Raw genomic sequence first — 24,601 nt, 5'->3', positions numbered from 1 at the left:
TTATGGAGGATGTTTTTAAATTAAGCTCAAATATGTGACAGACATTTAATCCCATTTCAGTTTGGCCTCATCCTGGGCCGGATTATCCAACACACTCTTTCTTACGTTTAAGCTCTTCAAGCCAAACATAGTAAAACAAGCATATATCTGTTTCCTGATAAAATGATGTGACAGGTAGAATAAAGTGGTGGTGTTACAGCCTTTCTGCCCTCTGCTGCCGAGGCTGTTAGTCTCTCCCAAACTCAGCATCAGGACTTCCACATGAATGAAAGCAGCAGAAGTGGCTTTACAAATGAAAGAGGAAGAGGAGAAGAAGAGGAGAGGGAGGCCACCCTGACCATCACTCCAGCTGAAAACATCACACTCCCATTAAAGTTGGTGAGAAAATGTTGAACAGGATGAGCTGCTGGCTAATCTGGAGGCTGTAGCAGCAGCTCACAGTCACAGTGGATTTCCACTCATGAAAAAGCTCTGGCTGCTTCATTTCTCATCTCATATCAGAGACTCTAAGGCTACGTTCACACTGCAGGTCTTAATGCTCAATTCCGATTTTTTGATCAAATCCGATTTTTTTGTCTGCTTGTTCACACTACACATAAAATGCGACATCAAACGCGCTCCAGTGTGAACGCTCAAAGCGGCCCGCATGCGCAAAAGAAGATGTCACACACAACTCGCTCTGTTTAGACCCAGAGCAAACAATATTGTTTGACTGATGGCCCTTAATATAAAGACTTCAGACTTTATGTTTCCAGATTTTTGCTTTAAGTTATTTTGTTATTTACATAATAATGTAGATGACCTAATAATGATCCTTTTTGCTGTTTTAGAGGAGCGGTGCTTCAAAGGATAGTTGCAGATTTCTGTCAAAATCTGCAGAAAATACAGTAAAAATAAAATGTTCACATTTCTCCAACGTTGTCTTCCCAACAGTTTCACCGGATGGTAGGAAATCGTTCGCGATGTCCTATCGGGCGCTTCTCCGGCGCTGATAATTGGCGCCTGTCTTGTGTCAGTGACGTAAAAGACGGATTTAATGCGACATGACCGCTCACACAGCAGTCGCTTTTAAAACATCGGATATGTATCGGATTCAGGACCACATACGAAAGTGACCCAGATCGGATTTGAAAATATCGGATTTGTGCCGCTCACACTGTCATACCAAGATCGGATATGGGTCGCATAGGGCGAAAAAAATCGGATTTGATGCGCCGCCTGCAGTGTGAACGTAGCCTCAAGGCTTCAGTGAAGCTGGACTGTGATGATTTCTTTCAGCCTGATGTGCTCTGTATTGTTTTATGCAGGTCATGTAAACAGGCATGAGCAGCTCATTGCAATATAAAAGTTTGGAACTGTAAAGAAAACAAACAGAGCTCATAAACTGAAACAGAACTGATTTCATTTTTTTAGCTGGATCATTTTAGTTGTTCCTTTTTATACTTATAATTATAATTACCATAAGTCTTAACATTCCTCTTTTCCCTGCCAGGCACCACCACAGTTCACTTTAATAAAACTTTACTTCAGATTTGTTTTCATGTTTTGACCCAGAGCCGTTTCCCCGCTGGTTAAGTCCAGTGTTTCATGACAATCCTGTTATTGAGGACCAGTGGGTGGGCTCACCTCTGAACACTTAGTCTGAGGACTCAGTGAAGAGTTTTAGGATAGAGACAAAGTTTTGGCACTGCGATAACAACTTTGATGTTCCAGCTACACTCGTTCTGATAAAATCCTGAAAATAAACTCTCCTAGTGGCAGCTATCACAGCCACAACAAGCCAATGATACCATTTTTATTTCAGTGTTACACTTCAGTAGAGATCATTCAAATAGCTGAAGCTGTTGTAGCACCGACCAATGTAGCTAGTATTCAAACAAGATCATATTAGAAATCCCGCCCACAGTACTGTGGGCGGGATTTCTAATTTAGTGACTTGCCATGGAAAAACAGTTCAGACATCACAAAATGTTAGTTATTTAAATTAATACCAGTCTCTGCACTTAGTAGAATGGCACCTTTCAGCATCTAATGATACTAAGAATATGTTTTCTGGATCAGCATTAGTGATGAAACAATGAGGGGAAACTGCAACAGCAGCAACAGAAACCAGGAGACAAAGCTGAGGTCTGGGTTCCTCTATGCTACACACAGCCTCCTGCCCCTGGACTTTAGTAAACACACAAATATCTCCAAGTACACTTACTTCAGAAACTCTATTAAACTCATTGCAGCAAAGGGTTCTTGCTGATCTGAGCTGGCTTGGCCCTGGCTTACTGAAGACTAAAGAAAGCAGAATCAGCTGTTCAAAACCCCACCAGGCTGCCCGCTGTGACTGAAACAATGGGACGGGTCGTGACTTCTCAAAATGGGCTCATTGAGCACAGCACGGATAAGATGTTGGAGAAGCTCATGGCGGTCGTGAGTTCTCAGACTTGATAACCTCTCGGGGAAGCTCGCGGCTCTCCAACGGGAGATTGAGAGACGAGTGACGGACTGTTAGATCAGCTGTGAAACTGACATGCAGTTGTTCGCACCAAAGAAAACCACCATCATTTCATGCGGCTAACATACCGGCGCCAGCTGTGGTCTCAAGGCTGGAGCTGAACATAACAAATCTCACCCTGATAACAGACGGTGTTTAGACTGTTCCTTCCCATCCTAACCAAGGACACCTGGGTCAGCTGGAAGACTGTTTACTTCACCTGGCAGAGCGAGGGACACCATCTCAGCTGCTGACCGGCCAGCTACCTAGCCTGACCTGTCTCCCCAATGTGATGTTTGTGTATTGTATGTACGGTTGGCAAGGTCAGTATCCTAATTGCCCCTTGAAAATAAATACAGTGTTCTGAATCTGAAAAGATTACAGAAGACGACTCTGTTCAGTAAATATTACGCTCATGCTGTCAAGAAAAACCAAAGGTAGGTAAAACTCTGGTTGTTGCAGCCATCCAGTATGACATGAGTTGTGAAGGATGATGAAACAAACACTTCACTCAATGTTTTTCTTCTAAACTGGATGTAATTTTGAGAGTTTTTCACACTCTGTCCCAGCAACAAATTGGGGGGAACATAGCAAATACATAAACTTTACCCACTTGGATCCTTATCATTCAAGATTATGAAAAGATTCTCTACTCAGAGAATACTGGTGACTTTAGACGAGAGATGATTTGGAAGATGATGAAGGGAAGAGTTTTCACAACTTGAGGCCTTTTGTCTTCACTGTATAGGACAGAGAAGACAGGAAGGAGGGAGAAGTGGGGATATAGACACACAGGAAATGGTTTTGGGAGACTCAAACCAGGCCCTGGAGTCACGACTCTAACCTTCAGTACATGCTACTCAGGATAATTTTGTTACTTTGAAAGACTAAATCAGAATGCCTTGAAATTGATATGGTATCACTGTAGGGTTGGATACTATTGATCTAACATCCTGTGGAAACATGAAATTTCAATTTAAGAGCATTTTGAAATTGTTAAATGAGTAAGTCATTGTGGAAAGCGAAATCAGCCTGACTTGATATTGATATAGTATCACCGTGGGGTTGTATACTGTTGATCTAAAGTGGAATTACCCTGTGGAACCACAAATTTTTCTTTTAGAGCATTTCAAATCGTTCCAAAAGAAAGTCAAATGTGGTAAATTTGAAAGTGCTATTAATTTGAAAGGCAAAATCAGAGTGACTCGAAATTGATATGGTATCACTGTGGGGTTGTATACTCTTGATCTACAGGGTGGGCCATTTATATGGATACACCGTAATAACATGGGAATGGTTGGTGATATTAAAGTCCTGTTTGTGGCACATTAGTATATGTGAGGGGCAAACTCCTCAAGATGGTGGTGACCATGGTGGACATTTAGAAGTCGGCCATCTTGGATACAACTTTTGTTTTTCAATAGGAAGAGGGCCATGTGACACATCAAACTTATTGGTAATGTCTGCAGAAGACACATGGTTCTTTTTATTACAGTTCCCAAACATTTTTAGAAGATAAACAAGGAATTGTTTGCATTGTGCGTGTTGCTAAATTTATTTTTTCTTGGCATCTTCTTGTGACCTTTGTCATTTTGTGTGATTGCTCTTGCTGAGCCTACATACTAGGAGAGAGAGTGGGACTAGTTTTCTTTCTCTAGAGCAGGGGTCTCAAACTCAAATGAGCCGCAGGCCACTTCTGGCACCGTCATCTCATTGGAGGGCACTTTAGTGTTCAAGTAGTACAAACACGAAAACCCCACTAATATTTCCTAAAATGTGGTGTTTTGTTTGTTTACTTTAATTCCAAATATTGTGTAAGAAGACTGCTTCTCTCTGCTCAACCAATTGCTGTTGCTGTGCAACTATTCACTCCACCATCAGGCACCTGCAGCTCAGTTAGCCGCTCAGGCACCTGCTCAACTTCCTCAACAAATATCACTACAGTCAGTAGCTCTGTCTCTAGCACCGTCACCTGATCTATCGCTAACATGGCCAGCTGCCCAGCCTTTAGCCGTGGTTTAGCCAGCTGCCCTGCTAGTTACTCAGCCTACAGCCCAGCCCCTCGATCCTCTGCTGGATGTTCAGAGGAGCTCAGTCTGTTAAGTGAGGACTGTTTACCTGGGCTGGAACAGACTGACTGCCCCCACAGCCCCAGGCGCAGCATCACAAGCCGGCTATGAGCCCTGTGCTGTCTCAACCAGCTTCACCTTTGCCAGAGGTCTCGATACCTGCTGGTCAGCTTCTGATACCATCAACAGCTTTGACATTCATGTCTTTCTTTTCTCTCTCTCTGTTTCCACAGAAGCTCAAAGTCTCTGCAGCCTGTTTTTATCTGCTATCATCAGATCTTCAACAGCCTCATTCACATCCCTCTAGGGATGGTACGTGTCCGTGCCATGATGGCACCGGTTCTGACATAAACGGTAGTAACCAGATCGAAAAGCAGCGCACATTTCGGTGCTTTATTTCGGTGCTTTTTTTTTTTTTTCCTGATCCAATTCTAGCCAATCATTTTACCTTTCCGAGGATAGTAGGCGGGCCCAGGTACGTACATTCTTTTAGAGCAGAGCTACAGATTAAAAATGCCCAAGGCGAAGCGGTCAAAAGTCTGGCTGTACTTCACAGCAAAAGATGCAAACTCAGCAGCCTGCAACAAGTGCTTTAAGCTGATACTGTGATACTGTCAAAGGAGGTAACACCTCAAATCTGAAACACCTGGCGACGCGATAGCGCTTTTTTTTAGAAGCCGAGAAATGCGCCGTGTTTGATAGCTTGCTGCGAGACCTCACACCGAGCACATCTACTGCGGGTGTGGTGCCTGTTATCGGACCCGGAGTTAGCAACATCTCCCAAAAACCCGAAGAGGAGAGTCCTGGCCCCTAGCCCTGACTGTGTAGCAGAAATGATGACGATGATGATGGCAGCAGCAGCCGTTCTTCTCTGCGTGAGTAGCTTAATGTTGTTCGTGTGTAATTCACGTTGAGTAGGCTAACCACGTTATTACATTAATGCATGTAAGGTGAACTAGCAAACATCATCATAGCTACATGCGGCTTCTGTCTTCTTGTTTGACAGCAGATACTCCCTTCACTCTGGCCAAAAAGGCTAAAATGACCAAAGAAAAAGTGGAAAACAGCTAAACATGAGAGGTTTTGGACAAAGTTTGTGTTTTTTTCCATTGTTTAAGAACTGCTTCCAGCCAAGAGTGATACCATATATGCCCTATAGCTGAAGAAAAGGCTAACATTGTTATCTTTTACAAAAACAGCTGAACATGAGAGGTTTTTGGACCAATTTTGTGTTCTCCATTCTTTAAGCACCGGTTTGAGCACTGTTTAAGCACCGGCACGTTTCAAAAGTACCGGTTTGGCACCGGTATCGGATAAAACCTAAAAGATACCCATCCCTACATCCCTCACACACTCTACAGCCTCATCAGTACTGACTTCATCTTCACTGACTGATGGAGCACAACATGAACCTGTGGAGGCTGAAAAACTGTCCTGTCAAACATCTCCCCGTCACCACTCCACTTCTGTCAGCCTTTAAATGAACCCTGCTCAAGTCTGTCACTTCTGTTTGGAGCCAAAAGGAAAAACTGTTGTTCAGTCGTTTGAAAGACACAACATTTCTGAAAGCACTCAAACTTCTTCACATTTGTCTTCAGACACATCCTGAACATTTAGGAACTAAAGAAAGTACAGTGTCTGTTTACTCTCTCAGTGTGTTACTCTTGATGGGTGTACTACAAAGCAAGATAGCACCGCCTTTTGAAGAGACCAGGGACATTATTCTTGTGGAATACTGGTCCAGTTTCTGTTGCAACATTTTCAGGCTGTGGTCAGGCTGTGGTCAGAGGAAAGTTCTCACTTTCCTCTGTTGATCATTGGGGTTGTGGCACGAAGGCCTAATCAAACATGTGGAGCTCCACACTGGCTGCCCCTTGGAAATAAGTACACAGAGTACCTTTAGCAGCACAGAGTCCAGCTGGCAACTCCTGTGTGAGAGCAGGACCAGGACCTGTGTGAGAGCAGGACCACCAGCCAGAGAGGCTAGCTGCAAGGCCAGGCCGGGCTCCAACACCAGCCAGAGAGATTAGCTGCCAGGCCAGGCCGGACTCCACCACCAGCCAGTGAGGCTAGCTCCCAGGCCAGGCCGGGCTCCACCACCAGCCAGAGAGGCTAGCTGCAAGGCCAGGCCGGGCTCCAACACCAGCCAGAGAGACTAGCTGCCAGGCCAGGCCGGGCTCCACCACCAGCCGGAGAAGCTAGCTCCCAGGCCAGGCGGGGCTCCACCACCAGCCGGAGAGGCTAGCTCCCAGGCCAGGCCGGGCTCCACCACCAGCCGGAGAGGCTAGGCCAGGCCGGGCTCCACCACCAGCCGGAGAGGCTAGCTCCCAGGCCAGGCCGGGCTCCATCACCAGCCAGAGAGGCTAGCTGTCAGGCCAAGCCCGGCTTCACCACCAGCAGGAGAGGCTAGCTGCCAGGACACGCCAGCCACCAGCACCAGCCAGTGAGGATAATCGCCAACCCTACCAAGCTCAACCACCAAACAAAGCTCAGAGGCAGGCTGAGCCACGCACCACCAACAGCCAGAGAGGCAAACTACCAGGACAGGCCGGGCTTAGGCAAGCCACAAGGGTGCTTCTCAACTAATAGGCCTTAACACCGACAAGATGCCACCTAAGAGGAGCAACGTCAACGAGGAGGAACTGGAGGACATAAAGAAATCCCTAAACTTTATGTCAGAAGAAATAACAACTATTTCAAAACAACAAAAACTGATACTCAATTTAATGGAGGACATTAAAGAACTAAGAAGGCAGAGCGAGGAAAAAGACAAGAAGATTGCTATGCTGGAAGGAAGGGTGTCAGATCTGGAACAATATTCAAGAATAAATGATGTGATACTGACTGGACTGGAAACTAAGCATCAGACATATGCACGGGTAGCAGCATCAGAGAGAGGGAGCCACCGAGCAAGAGCTACGCCCTTGGAAGAGCAGGTAATGGCCTTTTTCAAAAGCAAGGGTATAGAAATGGACAGTAAAGATATTGAGGATGCCATCCTCTTCCAAGGAAAAACAAAAATCAAATACCTGCCGTTATCATACGCTTTGTTAACAGAAAACAGAAAAAAAGAACTGCTCAAGCAAGGAAGAAAGCTGAAAGGAACAAATGTTTATTTAAACGAACATCTAATCAAGAAAATGCAGACATTGCAAGACAAGCAAGAATACTAAGAAAACAGAAGAAAATACAGTCAACTTGGACATCAGATTGTAAAATATTCATTAAGTTAAATGGAACACCAGAACAGGCAAAAGTTCTAGTCATAAGAGAGATGACGGAACTAGAAAAATATAACGGATAAATCAGAATGCAAAGTAGTGCTAGATATGATGGTACTTGTCTAAGTTGCACAACCAACTAGGATGCCTGACAGTTTTCAAGTAACAACTTGTATAGATATTGACAATAGGACATTGGTGTATGACAGCAATATAGATCCTGATTGTAATTTCTTTAAAAATAAGATAAATGAATGCAATTATTATACAAATGGCCAATTTAAAAAGAAAATAAAGGTAGAAAATGCTATCACAATTGTTCACTTTAATAGTCGAAGCTTATATGCAAACTTTCAATCCATCAAAGACTACATAACACAGTTTGAACAGCCATTCAAGGTAATAGCCATATTGGAGACCTGGATAACTCCTGGAAAAGAAGAAGACTTTAAAATAAATGGATATGAATTCCTTCATGTAGACAGAATCAACAAGAAAGGAGGTGGGGTGGCACTTTACATTGATAAAAACCTAAAGTACGAAAGAATGGGAAGAATGACGACTGTTATTGATGGCGTGATGGAATGTTTAACAGTGGAAATAAATATGGAAAAAAGGAAAAACCTAATTGTCAGTTGTATATATAGAACACCAGGATCTAAGATTGAGATATTTAAGGATAATATGGAGGACTTATTTACAAATATAAATCAGAAAAGAATTTTTATTTGTGGGGACTTTAATATTGACTTATTGAATCCAAATCATAATAAGAGCACAGAAGAATTTATTGATTCCATGTACAGCATGGGTTTATTTCCACTGATAACAAGGCCGACCAGAATAACATCTCATTGTGCAACTCTACTAGATAATATATTTACAAATATAATAGAAGGAAATATAAAAAGTGGGTTGTTAATCAATGATATAAGTGACCACTTACCAGTCTTTGCATCTTATAATTGCCATTATAAAGTGAACAACGATGGACACAAGATTATTTACAAAAGAATAAGAACAGAGAAAACATTAAACTGTCTTAGAAATGAACTTTTAAAGCAAGATTGGAATATTGTGTATGAACAAACAGAAGTTAATAAAGCTTATGAAGGATTTTTAAGAACATTTAACACATTACTTGATAAAAACTGCCCAGTAATTGAAATCAACAGGAAACATAACTATGCAGGAAGACCATGGATGACTAAAGGATTACAAAATGCCAGCAAAAAAAAAAGAATACCCTATATCGAGAATTCATAAAAAGAGAACAATAGAAACTGAAAGGAAGTATAAAACTTACAAAAATAAATTAACTAATATAATGAGATCCTGTAAAAGAGAGTATTATATTAAGAGGTTAGAACACAACAAAGATAACACAAGAGATATATGGAATGTATTAAACAGTATAATCAAAAATGAATCAAGGAATAATGATTACCCTGGGTACTTTATAGAAGGGACAAGAAGTATTAATAACATGGAAGAGATAGTAAATGGCTTTAATGAATTTTTCAGAAACATAGGGCCAAAACTGGCAGAAGAAATAAAGGTGGATGGAATAGAAAGGGACACTGGTGAAAATATTGAAAGGAATAGTAGCTCAATGTTTTTAAGAGCAGTGGAAGAGAAAGAGATTTATGACATAGTTAGAGGACTTAAGAACAAAAACAGTACAGACTGGAATGATATTGATATGGTAACAGTAAAGACAGTTATTGATGGTATTGTAAAACCATTAAAATACATATTCAACTTGTCGTTTCAAAAAGGGGTTTTCCACAAAAATGAAAGTTGCTAAAGTTATTCCCATTTACAAAACCGTGAAAGGCATCATTTTACAAACTATAGACCAGTGTCAATACTCTCCCAGTTCTCTAAGATACTGGAAAAACTTTTCATAAAAAGATTTGACAGTTTTGTGGAAAATATGAATTACTGACAGATAGTCAGTATGGGTTCAGAAGCAACAGATCAACAGCTTTGGCATTGATAGATTTAATGGAAAAGATAACGGAATGTATGGATAATAAGAGGTATGCACTCGGCATTTTCTTAGATCTAAAGAAGGCGTTTGATACTGTTAATCATGAAATTCTATTAAAAAACTGGAAAAGTACGGGTTTAGGGGAGTGGTTTTGGAATGGTTAAAAGCTATGTAGGAATAGGCAACAATATGTACAAATAAATGAATATAAATCTAATTTGATGGATGTAGCTTGTGGAGTACCTCAAGGTTCAGTATTGGGTCCAAAATGTTTATTATGTACTTAAATGATATCTGCAGAGAATCGGAGATTTTAAAGTTTGTAATATTTGCAGATGACACAAATATACTGTGTTCAGGTGTGGAATTGCCACAGGTTTTGGAAATGATCACACAGGAATTAACGATATTAAAGAAGTGGTTTGATATAAATAAATTATCATTGAATCTAGATAAAACCAAATTTATGTTTTTGGAAACAAAAGAAAAACATCAAAATAGAAATATGTGTTGACAATGTATATTTAGAAAGAGTAAATGAAATAAAATTTCTTGGGGTGATCATTGACCACAAGCTCTGTTGGAAGCCACACATTACTTATGTTCGGGGAAATTGGCACGGGCATTGCCGTCCTGGGGAAAGCAAAGTATATGTTGGATCAGAAAGCACTGCACATTTTATACTGTGCTTTACTACTGCCGATATGAGCTACTGTGTAGAGGTCTGGGGAAACACATACAAAAGTAACACACAAACAATAACTATAATACAGAAAAGGGCCATTAGATTAATAAATGATGTGGGGTACAGCGACCATACAAATGCACTCTTTGTCAAAATGCAAGCTATTAAATTCCAAGACTTGGTGAAGCTTAAAACAGCGCAAATAATGTATAAAGTAAGAAATAAATTGCTTCCAAAAGAAATCTGTAAATTGTTCATAGAAAGAGAAGGTGGGTATAACTTAAGAGGGAAATGAAATTTAAAAATACAAAGTGCTAGAACAACTTTAAGAACTATGTCTATCTCAATTGCAGGAGTTAAATTATGGAACAGTCTAACAGAAGAAATAAAAGAAAGTAAAAACATAAACCAGTTTAAAATAAAATATAAAAACCAAATTTTAAATAAGTATAAGAATGAAGAAAATGGGGTTAACCCAGGATGGTAATGTTGCTGGTAATGGTGTTGTAGTTCTTTTTTGGTTTTTTTGGTTTGTTTGTTTTTCCATAACTTGTGAATCTGCAAATATACACATTCTGTATTTTTCATATAAAAGAAACTATACTGTAGTGGGGCTTGCTAATTTCTTGTTTTTGATTTATGTATGTTTTGTTTTGTTTTGCTTTACTTTTGTTTCATATGTTGATTGTTTAATTTAAGACTAAAAGAAAATTAATTGAATGAGAGGTAAAACTTGAGGGGGTAGGGACAAATAAGTAATTACTTCTGCCTACTCCTTTTCAAACAAATAATGGAATGATATTTGGAAATGACTGTGAAGGCACATGTTTGAAATAAAAATGAACTGAAAAAACTGAAAGTTTCAAACATCAAAGACCTGAAATACAGAAAAACAACAACAGCTGCAGTCAGTGAACTCACCTCAGAGTCTCCAGTCGACAGTTTGGACTCTCCAGTCCAGCACACAGAAGCTTCTCTGCTGAATCCTGCAGGTTGTTCCAACTCATGTCCAGCTCTGTCAGATGGGAGGGGTTGGACGTCAGAGCTGAGGCCACAACTTCACAGTGAGTCTCTGAGAGTCCACAATATGTTAGTCTGTGATGATAGAAAATATAAAATGTGTTATTATAAAAGCAGAAAATCTGTGTTATAAACAGAAACTGAATGTATATGAAGACAAAACAGAGTGAGGTTATAATCTGATGAACATCTGCTCTTCACATCTGTGCTTCAGCTCCTCTTACTGTGTTTGACATGACACAATGATTCCGTCTCTCTCAGACCTGCAGACTTTTAATGAGAATCTTTGTTTGGCTTTAATCTGCAGATGAAGGAGGAAGATGGTGTCATATTTAGGCTTCCATAATGTCCACAGTCTGTCACTGAGATCTGATCCAGAGTCAGAGTGAAGACACACATTTGGACTGTTTCCTGTTTTGACTCCAGAACATTTTGAATGAGTTCAGCTCAGTGAAGAGTTCCAGCTGGAAAGATGATCTCTGTTTGCTACCTGCTGCTGTCAGGTACGACTGTTCACATCCACACGCAGGAAAAACCTGCTGACTGTTACCAAACGGAGCAGAAATCTCATCACTGGACAATAATGATGAATGAACTCAGAGCTAGAGCAGGGCGATATGACCAAAAATATTTATCACGATATACATTTGAAAATTTGCGATAACGATATAACTGACGATATAATTGACACTAGACAAAATACTTTACAACTCCACAACTTTATTAGTGCAAAAAAACCCATCAATGTATTTTCACTTAAACAAGCAGCTGTTTTTTATGTGCATTAAAGTTATATAAAAATGTAACAGTGCAAATTCCTTGCTGCCAGTTTAACCAAAAGGCATTTCCAGTGTAAACTGTCCGACATATCCTCAGCATAACCATGTATAATATCCACAAAACTTAAAAAGAGCTTATACACACACAATACAGTAATATTATGTTGAAGCACAGTACGTATCACTCCATGAGGCGCCTGCGCACGATAGCCGTAATGTTCCGACAATCCATCAAGCGGTGCGGCTTCAGTAGCTTAGCAAAGTCGTACTGAAACATCTGACAGATTTTCGGGCGCCGTGTACCACATAAAATCGTTTCGAGGTCAGTAAACACAACCGGAATTCATACATAAGGCACACGGGATTATAAGGGACACTGCCGATTTTCAGAAAAATAAAACGATTGATTTTAAGTGTGCCGTATTTTCCAAACAACACGGTAATAACGACGCCCCGCTAACATGCGCTACCAAAAATAGTGCTTTGTTGTGTATCTGACGGACGAAAGCTAAACCAGTTCCACACCACTGAAGTTGCAGCATTTTTACAAACCAGTTCTGGTTCATCCGTTTCATTTAACGATCCACTTTCGCTCTTCTCATTCTGCGTCGCTGCCATGTGCGTATGTAAACATAGGCACTGCGCATGCGCGTTTTACCCATATTCTATCGCAATATTTCATTTTCCTATCGTTGCCCAACATTATACCGGTATTACCGTGAACGGTATGATATAGCCCAGCCCTACTCAGAGCTGCTGATATCAGATCTGATTTCAGGGGAACTAAACACAGAAATGATTGGCTCATTTTAGCTTTCTGAGCCATTATCTGCTGGTGCGTCGCTAGTTGGCAGAAAATGATTTGTATTCCTGTTCAGGGCTTCAGTGTTTATGAGTCCAGATCAGGGGTGGGCAATCTCAGTCCACGAGGGCCGGTGTCCCTGCAGGTTTTAGATGTGTCCTCGAACCAACACAGCTGATTTAAATGGCTAAATTAGCTCCTCAACATGTCCTGAAGTTCTCCAGAGGCCTGGTAACGAACTAATCATGTGATTCAGGTGTGTTGACCCAAGGTGAGATCTAAAACCTCCGGGGACACCGGCCCTCGTGGACTGAGATTGCCCACCCCTGGTCCAGATCCAGGTGACAGCAAGTCAAAATGATGTTACCTGTCTGTGTCCAGCAGCAGCCTGTATTCACTTTGAATATAGTTAGAAACGGGCATCGATCAGTTTATCTTGACTGGTTTGTAAATGTCACTGTTTCCATTGGACCTGAGTGACGGTACAAAGACAGAGAGGAAGAGAAAGGAGAGAGAGGATGGAGACAGCAAAGAGAGAGCAAACACAGACAGGTGAGAGTGGACAGGTGACCAAGGTCAGCAACCAATCAGAGAGCTTCTGTTTGACCCACAGTCACTGATGATGACTGCACATAACCAAGCAGTGTGTTACTCTGATATCAAATATGGATCCTGCTCTTCTAATAATGATCATCAGATGATATTATTGTGTTATTTTGTAGCTGAATACGATGTTTGTGTGATTATCAGTGAAAGAAGCAGTGAGGAGGATGAGAGAGAGAGAGGACAGAGGGTGAAGTTAGAAACACTAAAAAGATTTTTCATGGATTTCATGGATGATTTGAGTGATTTCCAGCAGGACACTTAAACATGTCAGTGGACGTCCTAAAGAACATATTCACTGATATGAAACGTGTCATTGAACAGGATTAATATCAGTGGAAACATGGTGGAAACAGCTGTGACTGCATGGATGTGGCACACTTCAAATCTGATCTCCACTCTTGGATTTGGGATCCATGGAGCTGCTGCTGAGTCTGTACAATAAAGGATGGTGTGGAAGGTTGCAGCGTACGGACACAAACACTGTGTGGTTACAACATGAACCTCCCACCGTCTATACGGCACTGATGACATCATGACGTTTGCCAGGAAGTTAGCTCAGGGATGTAAACAGCAGCCAGAAACACAGCAGTGAATTCCATCAGCAGAAAACAGGGACGACATTTCAGCAGCAACAACTAAACACTGAACAATCAGCTGATTAATGAGGACATGAAGTCAGACATTAGGAGCAGCAGCAGGAATGAGAGTGAATCCATGAGCTGCTGTGACATCAGCATTAGCTCACAGATTTGACACATGTTCAGTCCAGATGTGTCTTCTCACTCAGTTTGTCCCACTGTTGGCAGTAAGAGAGCACAGCTGGTTCACCTCTGACCCTCACTCTGACCCACAGCTCTGTCACTCATCAGGACATCACACTTTAATCACACTAAACCAGAGTCTTCCTCAGCACCTTCATCCTCACTCACCATGTTTATGCCACTAAACTCTGTGTCTGTAGTTCTGTCTGTACTCAGAGGAGAAGCTCAGACGGTGACTGCTCTGGATATTTGTCTCTGTTTGTAACATCAGAGTTCACTACAAAGAAGCTCTTCATAGATTCTTATTTCTGTCTCTCTAACAGCAGCGTCTGAATGACCAACAACAGCAGCAGGTTTAAACTACTGACTACATGTAGATGTGAGTCTACGACAATGCAGCGTACCAATGCAGGATCATGCAAAGTGCACACACACGTTTCCTGATCAACACAAAATATCATTTTATCTGAGAAACTCAAACTAATGAGAGTCGTTTAGTTCTGTGTATATCTGAAGAAGTAAACTACACTAATTAATGATGTTAGTGATCACATCTGGACTCACCGAGCCTTTCTGCAGTTCCTCACAGCTGGAATCAGTCTCTGTCGTCCCCGTTCTGATGTGTGGTACTTCTGCAGGTCCAACTCATCCAGAACCTCCTCTGACATCTGCAGCATGAAGGCCAGAGCTGAGCACTGGATCTCAGAGAGTTTCTCTGATCTGTTCTCTGACTTCAGGAACTCTTGGATCTCCTGAAATAATGAGAGGTGGTTCATCTCCATCAGACAGTGGAAGATGTTGATGCTTCTGTCAGGAGAGATTTCATCACTGTTCATCTCCTTCAGGTTGTTGATGACTCTCTGGATGGTTTCTGCACTGATCTCTGTCTGACCCAGCAGACCTCCTAAGAGTCTCTGGTTGGACTCCAGACAGAGGCCATGAAGGAAGCGAACAAACAGGTCCAGGTGGCCATTTTTACTCTGGAGGGATTTTTCCATGACTCTCTTCAGGAAATCATCCAGACTTGATTTCCAATAACTGTTTCCCAGGAAGTCCTCCACCACCTTTGTCTTCCTGTTGTTGAGACAGTGGAACCTGTAGACGGCAGCCAGAAACTCCTGAATGCTCAGATGAACAAAGCAGTAGACTGGTTTCTGGAAGCTCACACACTCTCTTTTGAAGATCTCTGTACAAACTCCTGAGTACACCGAGGCCTCTGTCACATCCAGACCACACTGCTCCAGGTCTTCTTGGTAGAACATGATGTTTCCTTCCTCCAGATGTTCAAACGCCAGCCTCCCCAGCTTCAGAAGAACTTCCCTGTCAGCCTCCATCAGCTCCTGTGGACTCGTCTCATGTCCCTCATGGTACTTGTTCTTCTTCCTCTTTGTCTGAACCAGCAGGAAGTGTGAGTACATGTCAGTCAGGGTCTTGGGCAGCTCTCCTCTCTGCTCTGTAGTCAACATGTGCTCCAGAACTGTAGCAGTGATCCAGCAGAAGACTGGGATACTACACATGATGTGGAGGCTCCTGGTTGTCTTCATGTGGGAGATGATTCGGCTGGACAGCTCTTCATCACTGAATCTCCTCCTGAAGTACTCCTCCTTCTGGGGGTCAGTGAAGCCTCGTACTTCTGTTACCCTGTCAACACATGTAGGAGGGATCTGATTGGCTGCTGCAGGTCGGGAAGTTATCCAGACGAGAGCCGAGGGAAGCAGATTCCCCTGGATGAGGTTTGTCAGCAGCTGGCTGACTGATGACTTCTGTGTGACATCAGACAGCAGCTTCCTGTTGGTGAAATCCAATGAAAGTCTGCTTTCATCCAGGCCGTCAAAGATGAACAAAAGCTGAGAGACAGCCAGCTTCTCTGCTGTGACCTTCTGTAATGTTGGATGGAAAACATGGAGCAGCTCCAGAAGACTGTACTGCTCATCTCTGATCAGGTTCAGCTCCCTGAATGAAAGCAGAACCACCACACTGACATGTTGGTTCTCCAAGCCCTCTGCCCAGTCCAGAGTGAACTTCTGCACTGAGAAGGTTTTTCCAACACCAGCCACGCCGTTGGTCAGAACCACTCTGATGGGTCTCTGTTGGTCAGGGAAGGCTTTAAAGATGTCCTGGCACCTGATTGGAGCGTCATGGAGGGCGTCCATCTTGGAAGCTGTCTCCAGCTGCCTCACCTCATGTTGGGTATGAACCTCTTCACTCTGTCCCTCTGTGATGTAGAGCTCAGTGTAGATCCTGTTGAGGAGGGTTCTACTTCCTGTTTCATCACTTCCTTCAGTCACACGTTCACATCTCCTCCTCAGACTGATCTTATGTTCATCTAAAACCTCCTGCAGACCAACATCTGCTGAAAGAAAGAAAAACAGAAAGAAAACTCTTCAATGTCTGAACAACAACAAGAAGTCCAGTTTTCAGAAACGAGTCCATCAGCAGACAGATGTTCAGTCTTACTTTCTCCACACTGGGGACAGGAGGAGCCTCCTGATGAAGCAGACTGGTCCCAGTATGAGCAGATGCACTGTCTGCAGAACCAGTGTCCACAGCTGGTAGAGACTGGATCCTTCAGGACGTCCTGACACAAAGCACAGCAGGACAGCTGCTCCTCACAAACACCACTCCTCTTCCTCTCTCTGTGAACACATTTCTTTATCACTAACATCATTCACTGACAGATGCTAAAACTATTCAAATTTAAAAGATGGTTCAGAAGTTGTGATGGTCACAGAGTAAAGTGGAGATACTTTTGTTTGTAGGCAGCGTTCAGTCTGGAAACAAAGTGATGCTTCATTGATTTCATCAACAATAATGAGCTGCTTTTCCTGTCTGCCTGTCTTATTAAACACTCAGTGATCTGCCTGCAGTTTGCTTTGAATACACACTTCCTGCAAAGACTTCACAATAAAAGTCTTCCATCAGAGGGCACTGCTTATATTCTTTATGTTTTCCAGTCAGTGTGCAGAGTTTAGCTTGGTTTAGTTCATTTTCATTACTTTACAGAAGTAACTGATTAGTTACAGAAACATATCCAACGTGAGCAGTTTCCCCTCCAGCATCAACTCTAAGCAGCTAAAACAAAATTATCCCAGCTGTGAGTCAGACTGTACTCGGTGCCACATTACAGATGTGGTTTCTGACAGCTGCTCCAGCTGCAGGATCAAACACGAGTCCAAACATCTTTGTCTTTGCTGATTCTTTATTATTTAACACAACATGTAATCCTTGTCCCAGTATTAGTTATGCAGCGTTTAACATTAGCATTGTTAGCATGTCTGCAACAGAAACCTGGTCAGAAACTGTTGAGAGGGGCCGACACAGGAGAAGTTATTACAATCAACCCACCGCTGACTCTGTCACAGTCAGGGGGTCATGCAGTGGGCCAACCCACTCCCACTCAGTCTGAGGGCAACCCACACTGCACACTGGTCCTAGTGTCAAATCAAACAACAATTACAAAGAAGGAGGAGAGGTAGGAAAGACTGAGGAAAGGAAGCAATCAAAGGAAACACTAACAGATCAGCTTCTGTAGCGTCTCTGGGTTCTCCTGGTGACTCTGTGTCCACACTGACTCCAGTAGCTCCTCTTTATATATTTATTCATTTATTATTTATGTGATTCTCCTGTTCTTTTCCTCCCGACCTCATTTTGATCAGGACAAGTTTTCCTCTGAGTAAAACTAATGAGACTGTTCTCTGCTGTGAGATGAAGGCTCCAGGACGTCTACATAGGGTTTAAATATTTCACAGTATTTCCTAAGTTCAGTCTCAGGAGTGAAGCTTCACCACAATCATTTTCAAAGCTTTCTCTCCACTGATCAAACTACAACTCTTAGATTAGAACTGCAGACTTTAAATGCTATGTTTGGAAACTTATTGTCACAGGACAACATGACAGATTGTTTCCATGTTTGTCCAAATAGTTTTTTCTTGGCTTCCAGCAGTTAATCTAGTTTTAAATGAGTCGTATCCAGGAAGAAAAAGAAAACCTGTTTCAGGTGATCATTCACTGCAGTATAATCCATCTATAAGATCAAATAAATACGGGAAACATTGCTGACAGAATCTGCTGTGACGACTTTGTACAGCAGCTCTAAACATTTCTGTAACTGCTGATCGTTCCCGTCAGTTTGATGCTTCTAAAACATTTTCTTACTTTTCTTTGACGTTCTTTGGAACAACGACTTGTTTGCTTTGGGTCTGTCTTACTTTCTCCTGACACTTACTTCATATACACAATATCCTCGTGAGAACCAGCCTATTTATGTCCTCTGAAAAGGACATTAATTTTCGGTCTATATCTTTTGAGTTATTCAAGCTACCCTACTAACTCCTGATGTGATAGATAGAGGACATCCTGGGCTTTCCATTGATATCTAATGTTTGGTGGCCTCTTTTAGCTCCAAATAGGCAGGAAACCACAAGAAATGCTCAATTTTTGCCTCGGTTTGAAGGAGGATACTGCCAACAGAATTCAGTCACCATCCAAAACACTGAACTCAGGTGTTCCTGTCTCTTCCATGACCGTGTATGTACCAAATCAGCACCTGGGCATGCAGACTGCTTCTACAAGTATCTGTGAAAGAATAGCTCTCAGGAGCTCAGTGAAGTCCCGCGTGGTGGAAATCACAGAGTGGGGTCAGTGGATGGTGAAGTGCAGAGTTTAATTTGGCCTTCAGATGAGCTCAAGAACAGAGTGTCATTAAAGAGGTTTCCATGGCGACCAGCTGCATCCAAGCCTTACATCACAAAGCACACGGCAAGTGGAGACGTGTTCTCCAGAGTGACCAATCACACTTCTCCATCTGACAATCTGACTGAGGACTACAGGTTTGGTGGTTGCCAGGGCAACAGTACTTGTATGGCTGCACTGTGCCAAAAATAAAGTCGTCATCAACACTTGTAGAACAGTTTAAGCTGTTATATGTTGAACTCATAAACTGACATCATATCAAATGCTGTGGATTCAGAATATGATGTCACTCAGGTTTACATGTGTGTGAAGGCAGACGAGTCAGTACTTTTGGTAATATTATAATAATAATTATTATTATTATTATAATATTCTCCATTGAAATCTTCATCCTCCACTCCAAAGGTCACAATCTGAAGGAAACATCTGGTTTTGTTCCCTGTGATTAACTCTGAGCATCAGTATGGTGGGATTTATCCACTACATCCACACCACTGTGGTTCAGTGTTGTCCTGATGGAGTAACAGCAGCCAGTATGATCCAGGCTTTAGCTGCTGGGTCTCTGTGTGACCTCTCAGACTGTTTAACAGATCAGACACAAAGAGAATCAGAGCAGCTCTTTAAAGACAAACATGAACCCACTCAGGTCACACTTTCCCCACAGATATGAGCATCACTGTCCTCAAACAGCAAATGACCAAGTCTAACATTTGGATCTTTTCTCTTTCATTGTTTTCTTTTTAATGAATCTTTGTAACAATCTGAGGATGTTTCAGGTCAGATTTATCCAGGAAACACAAACATGTAAAGGAGTCATCACAGCTCTCTGACCTCATTGGTCCAGGTTCACCACTGAAGAGTGGATTTAGATCTTTGGACCGGTCACTCCTCACAGACGAACAGCTGGATCCTGCAGACTCTGCTCTGTCCTCTTCTTCCTCCATCATCATCTTCTTGTGGACTTCAGTCAGTCTGAGAGGTAAACCACAAACACTCAGTGAGTTCACATTAACAAGAGTCACTGAGTTACAGTCGCTGACCTCTGACCTGTCATGTAACCTAGAAACCAGGTCACATGATCCAGATCAGGGATCACAGAAACCTGATCTTACCTGCTGACTCTGACATTTGAGACCTTCCAATAACAAAACACAAAAAGGAGAAACTGACAGAACATTAGGAACAGCTCTGAGTCTGATACAGTCAGCTCTCTGCAAACTCCGACCTCAGTATGAATTAAAGCTCTTTTATGGGCTCTCAGACACTTTAGGATCACATGATGTTCACACATGATATCTGTGACTGTCCTAGTGACCTTCATGTTGATGCAGATCTCAGCTCCACATCAGCTCTGCTGAATAATCTAAAGTTTGTCTGACATCAGGAATCAGACGCTGTCATGAGCACACCTCCATGTTTCTGTTTCTCTGACACACTGAATTCAAACAGTCTGAGGAAACAAGGATGAACTTGGAGCTCCTGCAGGCTCTGACTTTATTCCTGGAGACACATGAATCACATGGTTTTATCCACATTTGGACTGTTTTATCTCCTCAGTTTGAATTGAAGTTGTTTAATCCTGAGTGAAACTAACACATCAGCTGACAGCTGTAATCCGCACCAATCAGCTGTCAGAGAGACTCATTCACATGCAGCTCAAACTCTTCTCTGCTGAATTGGAGAACTTTGTTTCTGTGACTGTGTGAAACTCTGATCCACAGCAGAAGAGTTCACCTGATGTCCACATGAAGAAGATCCACAGTGAAGCTTCTCAGTGTACAAACACTTTGGAGACCTGATCATTAGGGCTGTTCGATATAACGATATATATCGGATGACGATATAAAAACGTCTATCGTTTCATTTTACGCTATCGTTTGTTTCGTGGTGTCGCAAAATAAACTGTTTACGGCAATATTTTTTCATTATTTTGATGGTCACTGTAGTGGCTATATTAATTTCCTAAAGTTCTCTCTTTCTCTTATATTTAATATAACCACACTACGGATGGACAAGCGCCCGTTTTTATGCGTTGTCATTAGCAACAACGACGGTAAAACCGTCACGTGTCAGCTTGTTTATTTTCCACATAAACCTTTCACAATAAAGCTCAAGATCCTGTTGAGACTTTTCAAAATAAACTGAATCACGTGAAAGATGCAGAGTGTTTACGGATGAGAAGCAAAAAAGAGCCGTCAGGTGCTAAAAAATAAACCTTAGACTCAAACGTTAGAACAGGCTTTTCCCCGCAGCACGCTGTGTAATAAATACTCACAACCTGTCTAAAAATGTATCGTTTCATGCATCAGTTAAAACACTCGACTCCAGGTACGCGACGCCCAGCTGGAAACACTTCACGCAAGTCGAGCTGCCCGACATTCACAGAATTTACAGAAAATGTTACATTTTTGTGATTTATATCGTTATCAGACGATAGATGTCTTAATATCGGGATATGAGATTTTGGTCATATCGCACAGCCCTACTGATCATTGTTCCCATACTGTCCTGACTCAGATCATTTTCTTGTTGCTTAGTTTTATACATTTGTGCACACAGGAAGGGCCTTGAAAGAGAAAATTATCAGAATCTTGAACAGATTTGTGCTGTTTGTGCTCAAAGTAAGAAAGTAAAAGTAACTCGTTTCTACCACCTGTTTTGGTTCAAAGCTCACTGAACTTTGTGCTACAAAGAAAATTTTGTAATGATTGTGAACGACCCCGATGAAGGCCACAACCTGAAACGCGTTGGTCAATTATTAAAGCTGTTTGATAGGTTCGTAGCTTGAACCCATTCGCTGGAACGTTGAAGGCAATGTAATTACACAGCAAGCAAGACACAAGTAGGCAACGTTCTTTGTGTTACTCATGCATGAGGAGACCTGCCTGGAGCCAAGTGTCGTTCCACCCACTTGACCTCCGTCAGATTCTCAGCCAGGTTCCCCATAGCACTCCTTTTATTGTGGTTACATGAACATATGATGTTTCATATAGGTATACATGTGAACAAAGAATACCCGTGTGTGTGTGTGTGTGTGTGTGTGTGTGTGTGTGTGTGTCTGTCAGGAGTCAGACCATGTTTCTTTTTAGCTGAAAAACCTTACACCAGGTAACCTGCAGTGTTGAAAACGTGTTTCCTGACTATGTTTGCTACCCTACAATCCGTCCTGCTCTGTAGTAAAATCAGCGATATTTGACCGTCCTGTTGCTCCCATTGACATTTATACAGCCTATTTAAAATCTAAAACTTAACATTGTCCGTAGCTGCTGTTGTTACCACTGTCCTGTTTGAAATGTGTGGGGTCAAGATGTGACCCCAGGAAGACTCCCCAAAGCTGGTGCCAGGAGTCTAGCGGTCCATCTAAACAAAAGACTCTTATGCTTAACCAGATACAGAGTAGGTGTCCTCCTATACCATAAAACAATAAGACAAGGCACGACCTCTCCCATGCTCTGGGTGTGAAAGCCAGAGTGATCTGGAATGCACACAACGTGTGTCTGCAGACTACTAAGGATCAAACTTCTATTAATCTACAACTAATTATAAAACTCTAAGCATATATGAGTAGATATTTCTAAGCATAAAAGACAATCAACAATACAAAACCTAACATTGTTCTTCTTTCTTCAAGTGTTGCTGGAGTTCCTGCTTTTTGTAATGATTGTGAATGCACATGTTTGAAATAAAAATGAACTGAACATTAATATAATAATTAAATATCAGTAGATGTGAACCCAAACTTTTAATTCTGATTGTTTTCAGCTTGAATCAAACACAGTTAGTCTGACTCAGTTTTTTGCAGCACGTTTCACAATATGAAAAAACATAATGTCACATGTACAGACCCGATATCTGATTTAAAAACATATGTGAGATTTCCATTTCCAGTTTATCCAACACTAATGAGCAGTCTGTACCTTTAAATGTAAGCTCTCTTATCCCTGTCCATCCTGATCTTTCTTCAGCTCTCTTTCTTTTCTGTGCGTTAGTTTGTCAGTTGAAGTTTTTGAGCTGATAAAAATGCTGCATTTGAAATTACCTGCAAAATAAATCCCTGTTCCACTTTTAACGCACGGCTTTGGCACACGTCGTCTGTTTTTATCTGACATCTCCTGGTGATAAATGAAGGAACAGAAGCCTTTCATGTGTTTCTATTGAGGCTTAGATGTTTGACGGCTCGTAGTGATGTGAAGTAAGAACGCCCCAAAAATGTGTTACACAGACAGTACCTGTTATGGTCCTGTGACCCAGTGTTTATGTGTTCTCTGGGTTCATTAATATTCTTTGATTTAGTGTTAATACTGGTTCTGTTTCCTCTCCTGTGTACAGTGGTGGGTTTTGATACAGGCGACATCAGGGTGGCATCGTGGTGGGGGCGGAGTCAGTGTTGGCATTGGCAAAAAAAGGTTGCTCCCCCAACATCATGCCAGCACATTTTTGTGATTACATGGGCACCGATCGGATTTCTATCGCTCATTTGCGGGATCCTTTACATGTTTAATTTCCTGGTTGCTAAAGTGGATTTTCAGTTGTTCAGAAACCAAAAGCACGTTTTTAAGAAACAGTTTAAATGGGATTAGAGGGAATTACTTTTTTGCACTCCAGTTTATATCCAACAACATCAAAGAGTTCATGTTACTAACAGCTCACCTCTCTGCAGCAGACACTTTAAAATAAATGATGACATCTTTAGACTGGTCACTCTTACAGGACACACAGCTGGGTCCAGGTTCAGGTTTGCGTTTAGTTCCTGGTGGGTTCCTGTGAATAATGATGGAGCAGTGATGTGAGTGCTGAGCTGTGACATGGAGAAGAGTCATGGACAGTTAGAGATGGTCATCTCACCTCTGAGCTTTGGTCTGGCTCTCATGTTCCCCACACAGAGTGCTTTTAGAGGGAGGGACTCCCTCCTGTTTGCTCTCACTGCCACCCATGCTGCTCAATTCAGCTCACACACACTTTCTACCTGCAGAGGAAACACAAATCATTCATGTGCACATCAGCTGAGAGCTGCAGAGGTCGTGTCTGATGTGTTGGACTAACATCCATCTGAGACACAGCTTTCATCAGTTCACTACAAAAAGTGTCACAGAGCCGAGTTCAGCCTGCAAATCCTCCATTACTGTAGTCCTACAAAGGTCAAACATGGCTGCAGAGAGCAGCTTTATGTCAGTAACATGTCCAGGACCAAGCTGACTGCTTACAGAGTTCATACTCTAACTGCTAGCTGCTCTGCTAAGCTAACTCATGTTAATGCTGCTCAGAAAATGTTTATAAAATATTAAAGAGTGAAAAGTAAAGCTTGGAGTCACAGGATGATGCTGATGTAAGCAATGAGAGCACTGAGTTCTTCATCGTTGTTACAGTTCCTTTTTTTTTAAGCCACAGAAAAAATCTTAAGGAAAAAAATGAAAATGCTGATAAATCTGTTTATCTGTAAGACAAAACGTAGCTTAGTTTGTGGAAAGCTGCATGAAGCTGACAGCGA

At 41.9% G+C, this 24,601-nt stretch overlaps 1 protein-coding gene and 1 long non-coding RNA gene across 2 annotated transcripts; both read right to left on the bottom strand.

Moving 5' to 3' along the window:
• Window positions 1-11,355: 11,355 nt before the first annotated feature.
• On the bottom strand, window positions 11,356-16,757 carry LOC120438103 (protein NLRC3-like; the record flags this gene model as incomplete). Its single annotated transcript, XM_039608546.1, has 2 exons — window positions 11,356-11,548; window positions 14,986-16,757. Coding segments are annotated over 2 exons (1,950 nt in total), but the record flags the coding sequence as incomplete, so codon positions are not given.
• A 3,268-nt stretch (window positions 16,758-20,025) lies between these two features.
• LOC120438101 lies at window positions 20,026-24,023 on the bottom strand. The gene is made up of 3 exons (XR_005611669.1): window positions 23,959-24,023; window positions 23,764-23,874; window positions 20,026-20,085 (listed from the first exon to the last, which is right to left on the bottom strand). It is a non-coding gene; the product is annotated as an uncharacterized LOC120438101 (long non-coding RNA).
• Window positions 24,024-24,601: the final 578 nt, after the last annotated feature.

The sequence above is a fragment of the Oreochromis aureus genome, linkage group 3, assembly GCF_013358895.1.
Source record: "Oreochromis aureus strain Israel breed Guangdong linkage group 3, ZZ_aureus, whole genome shotgun sequence".
In the NCBI taxonomy this organism is placed as follows: Eukaryota; Metazoa; Chordata; class Actinopteri; order Cichliformes; family Cichlidae; genus Oreochromis; species Oreochromis aureus.
The sequence above is the reverse complement of the archived record's forward strand: the minus strand, read 5'-3'. Positions and strand labels throughout refer to the sequence as shown.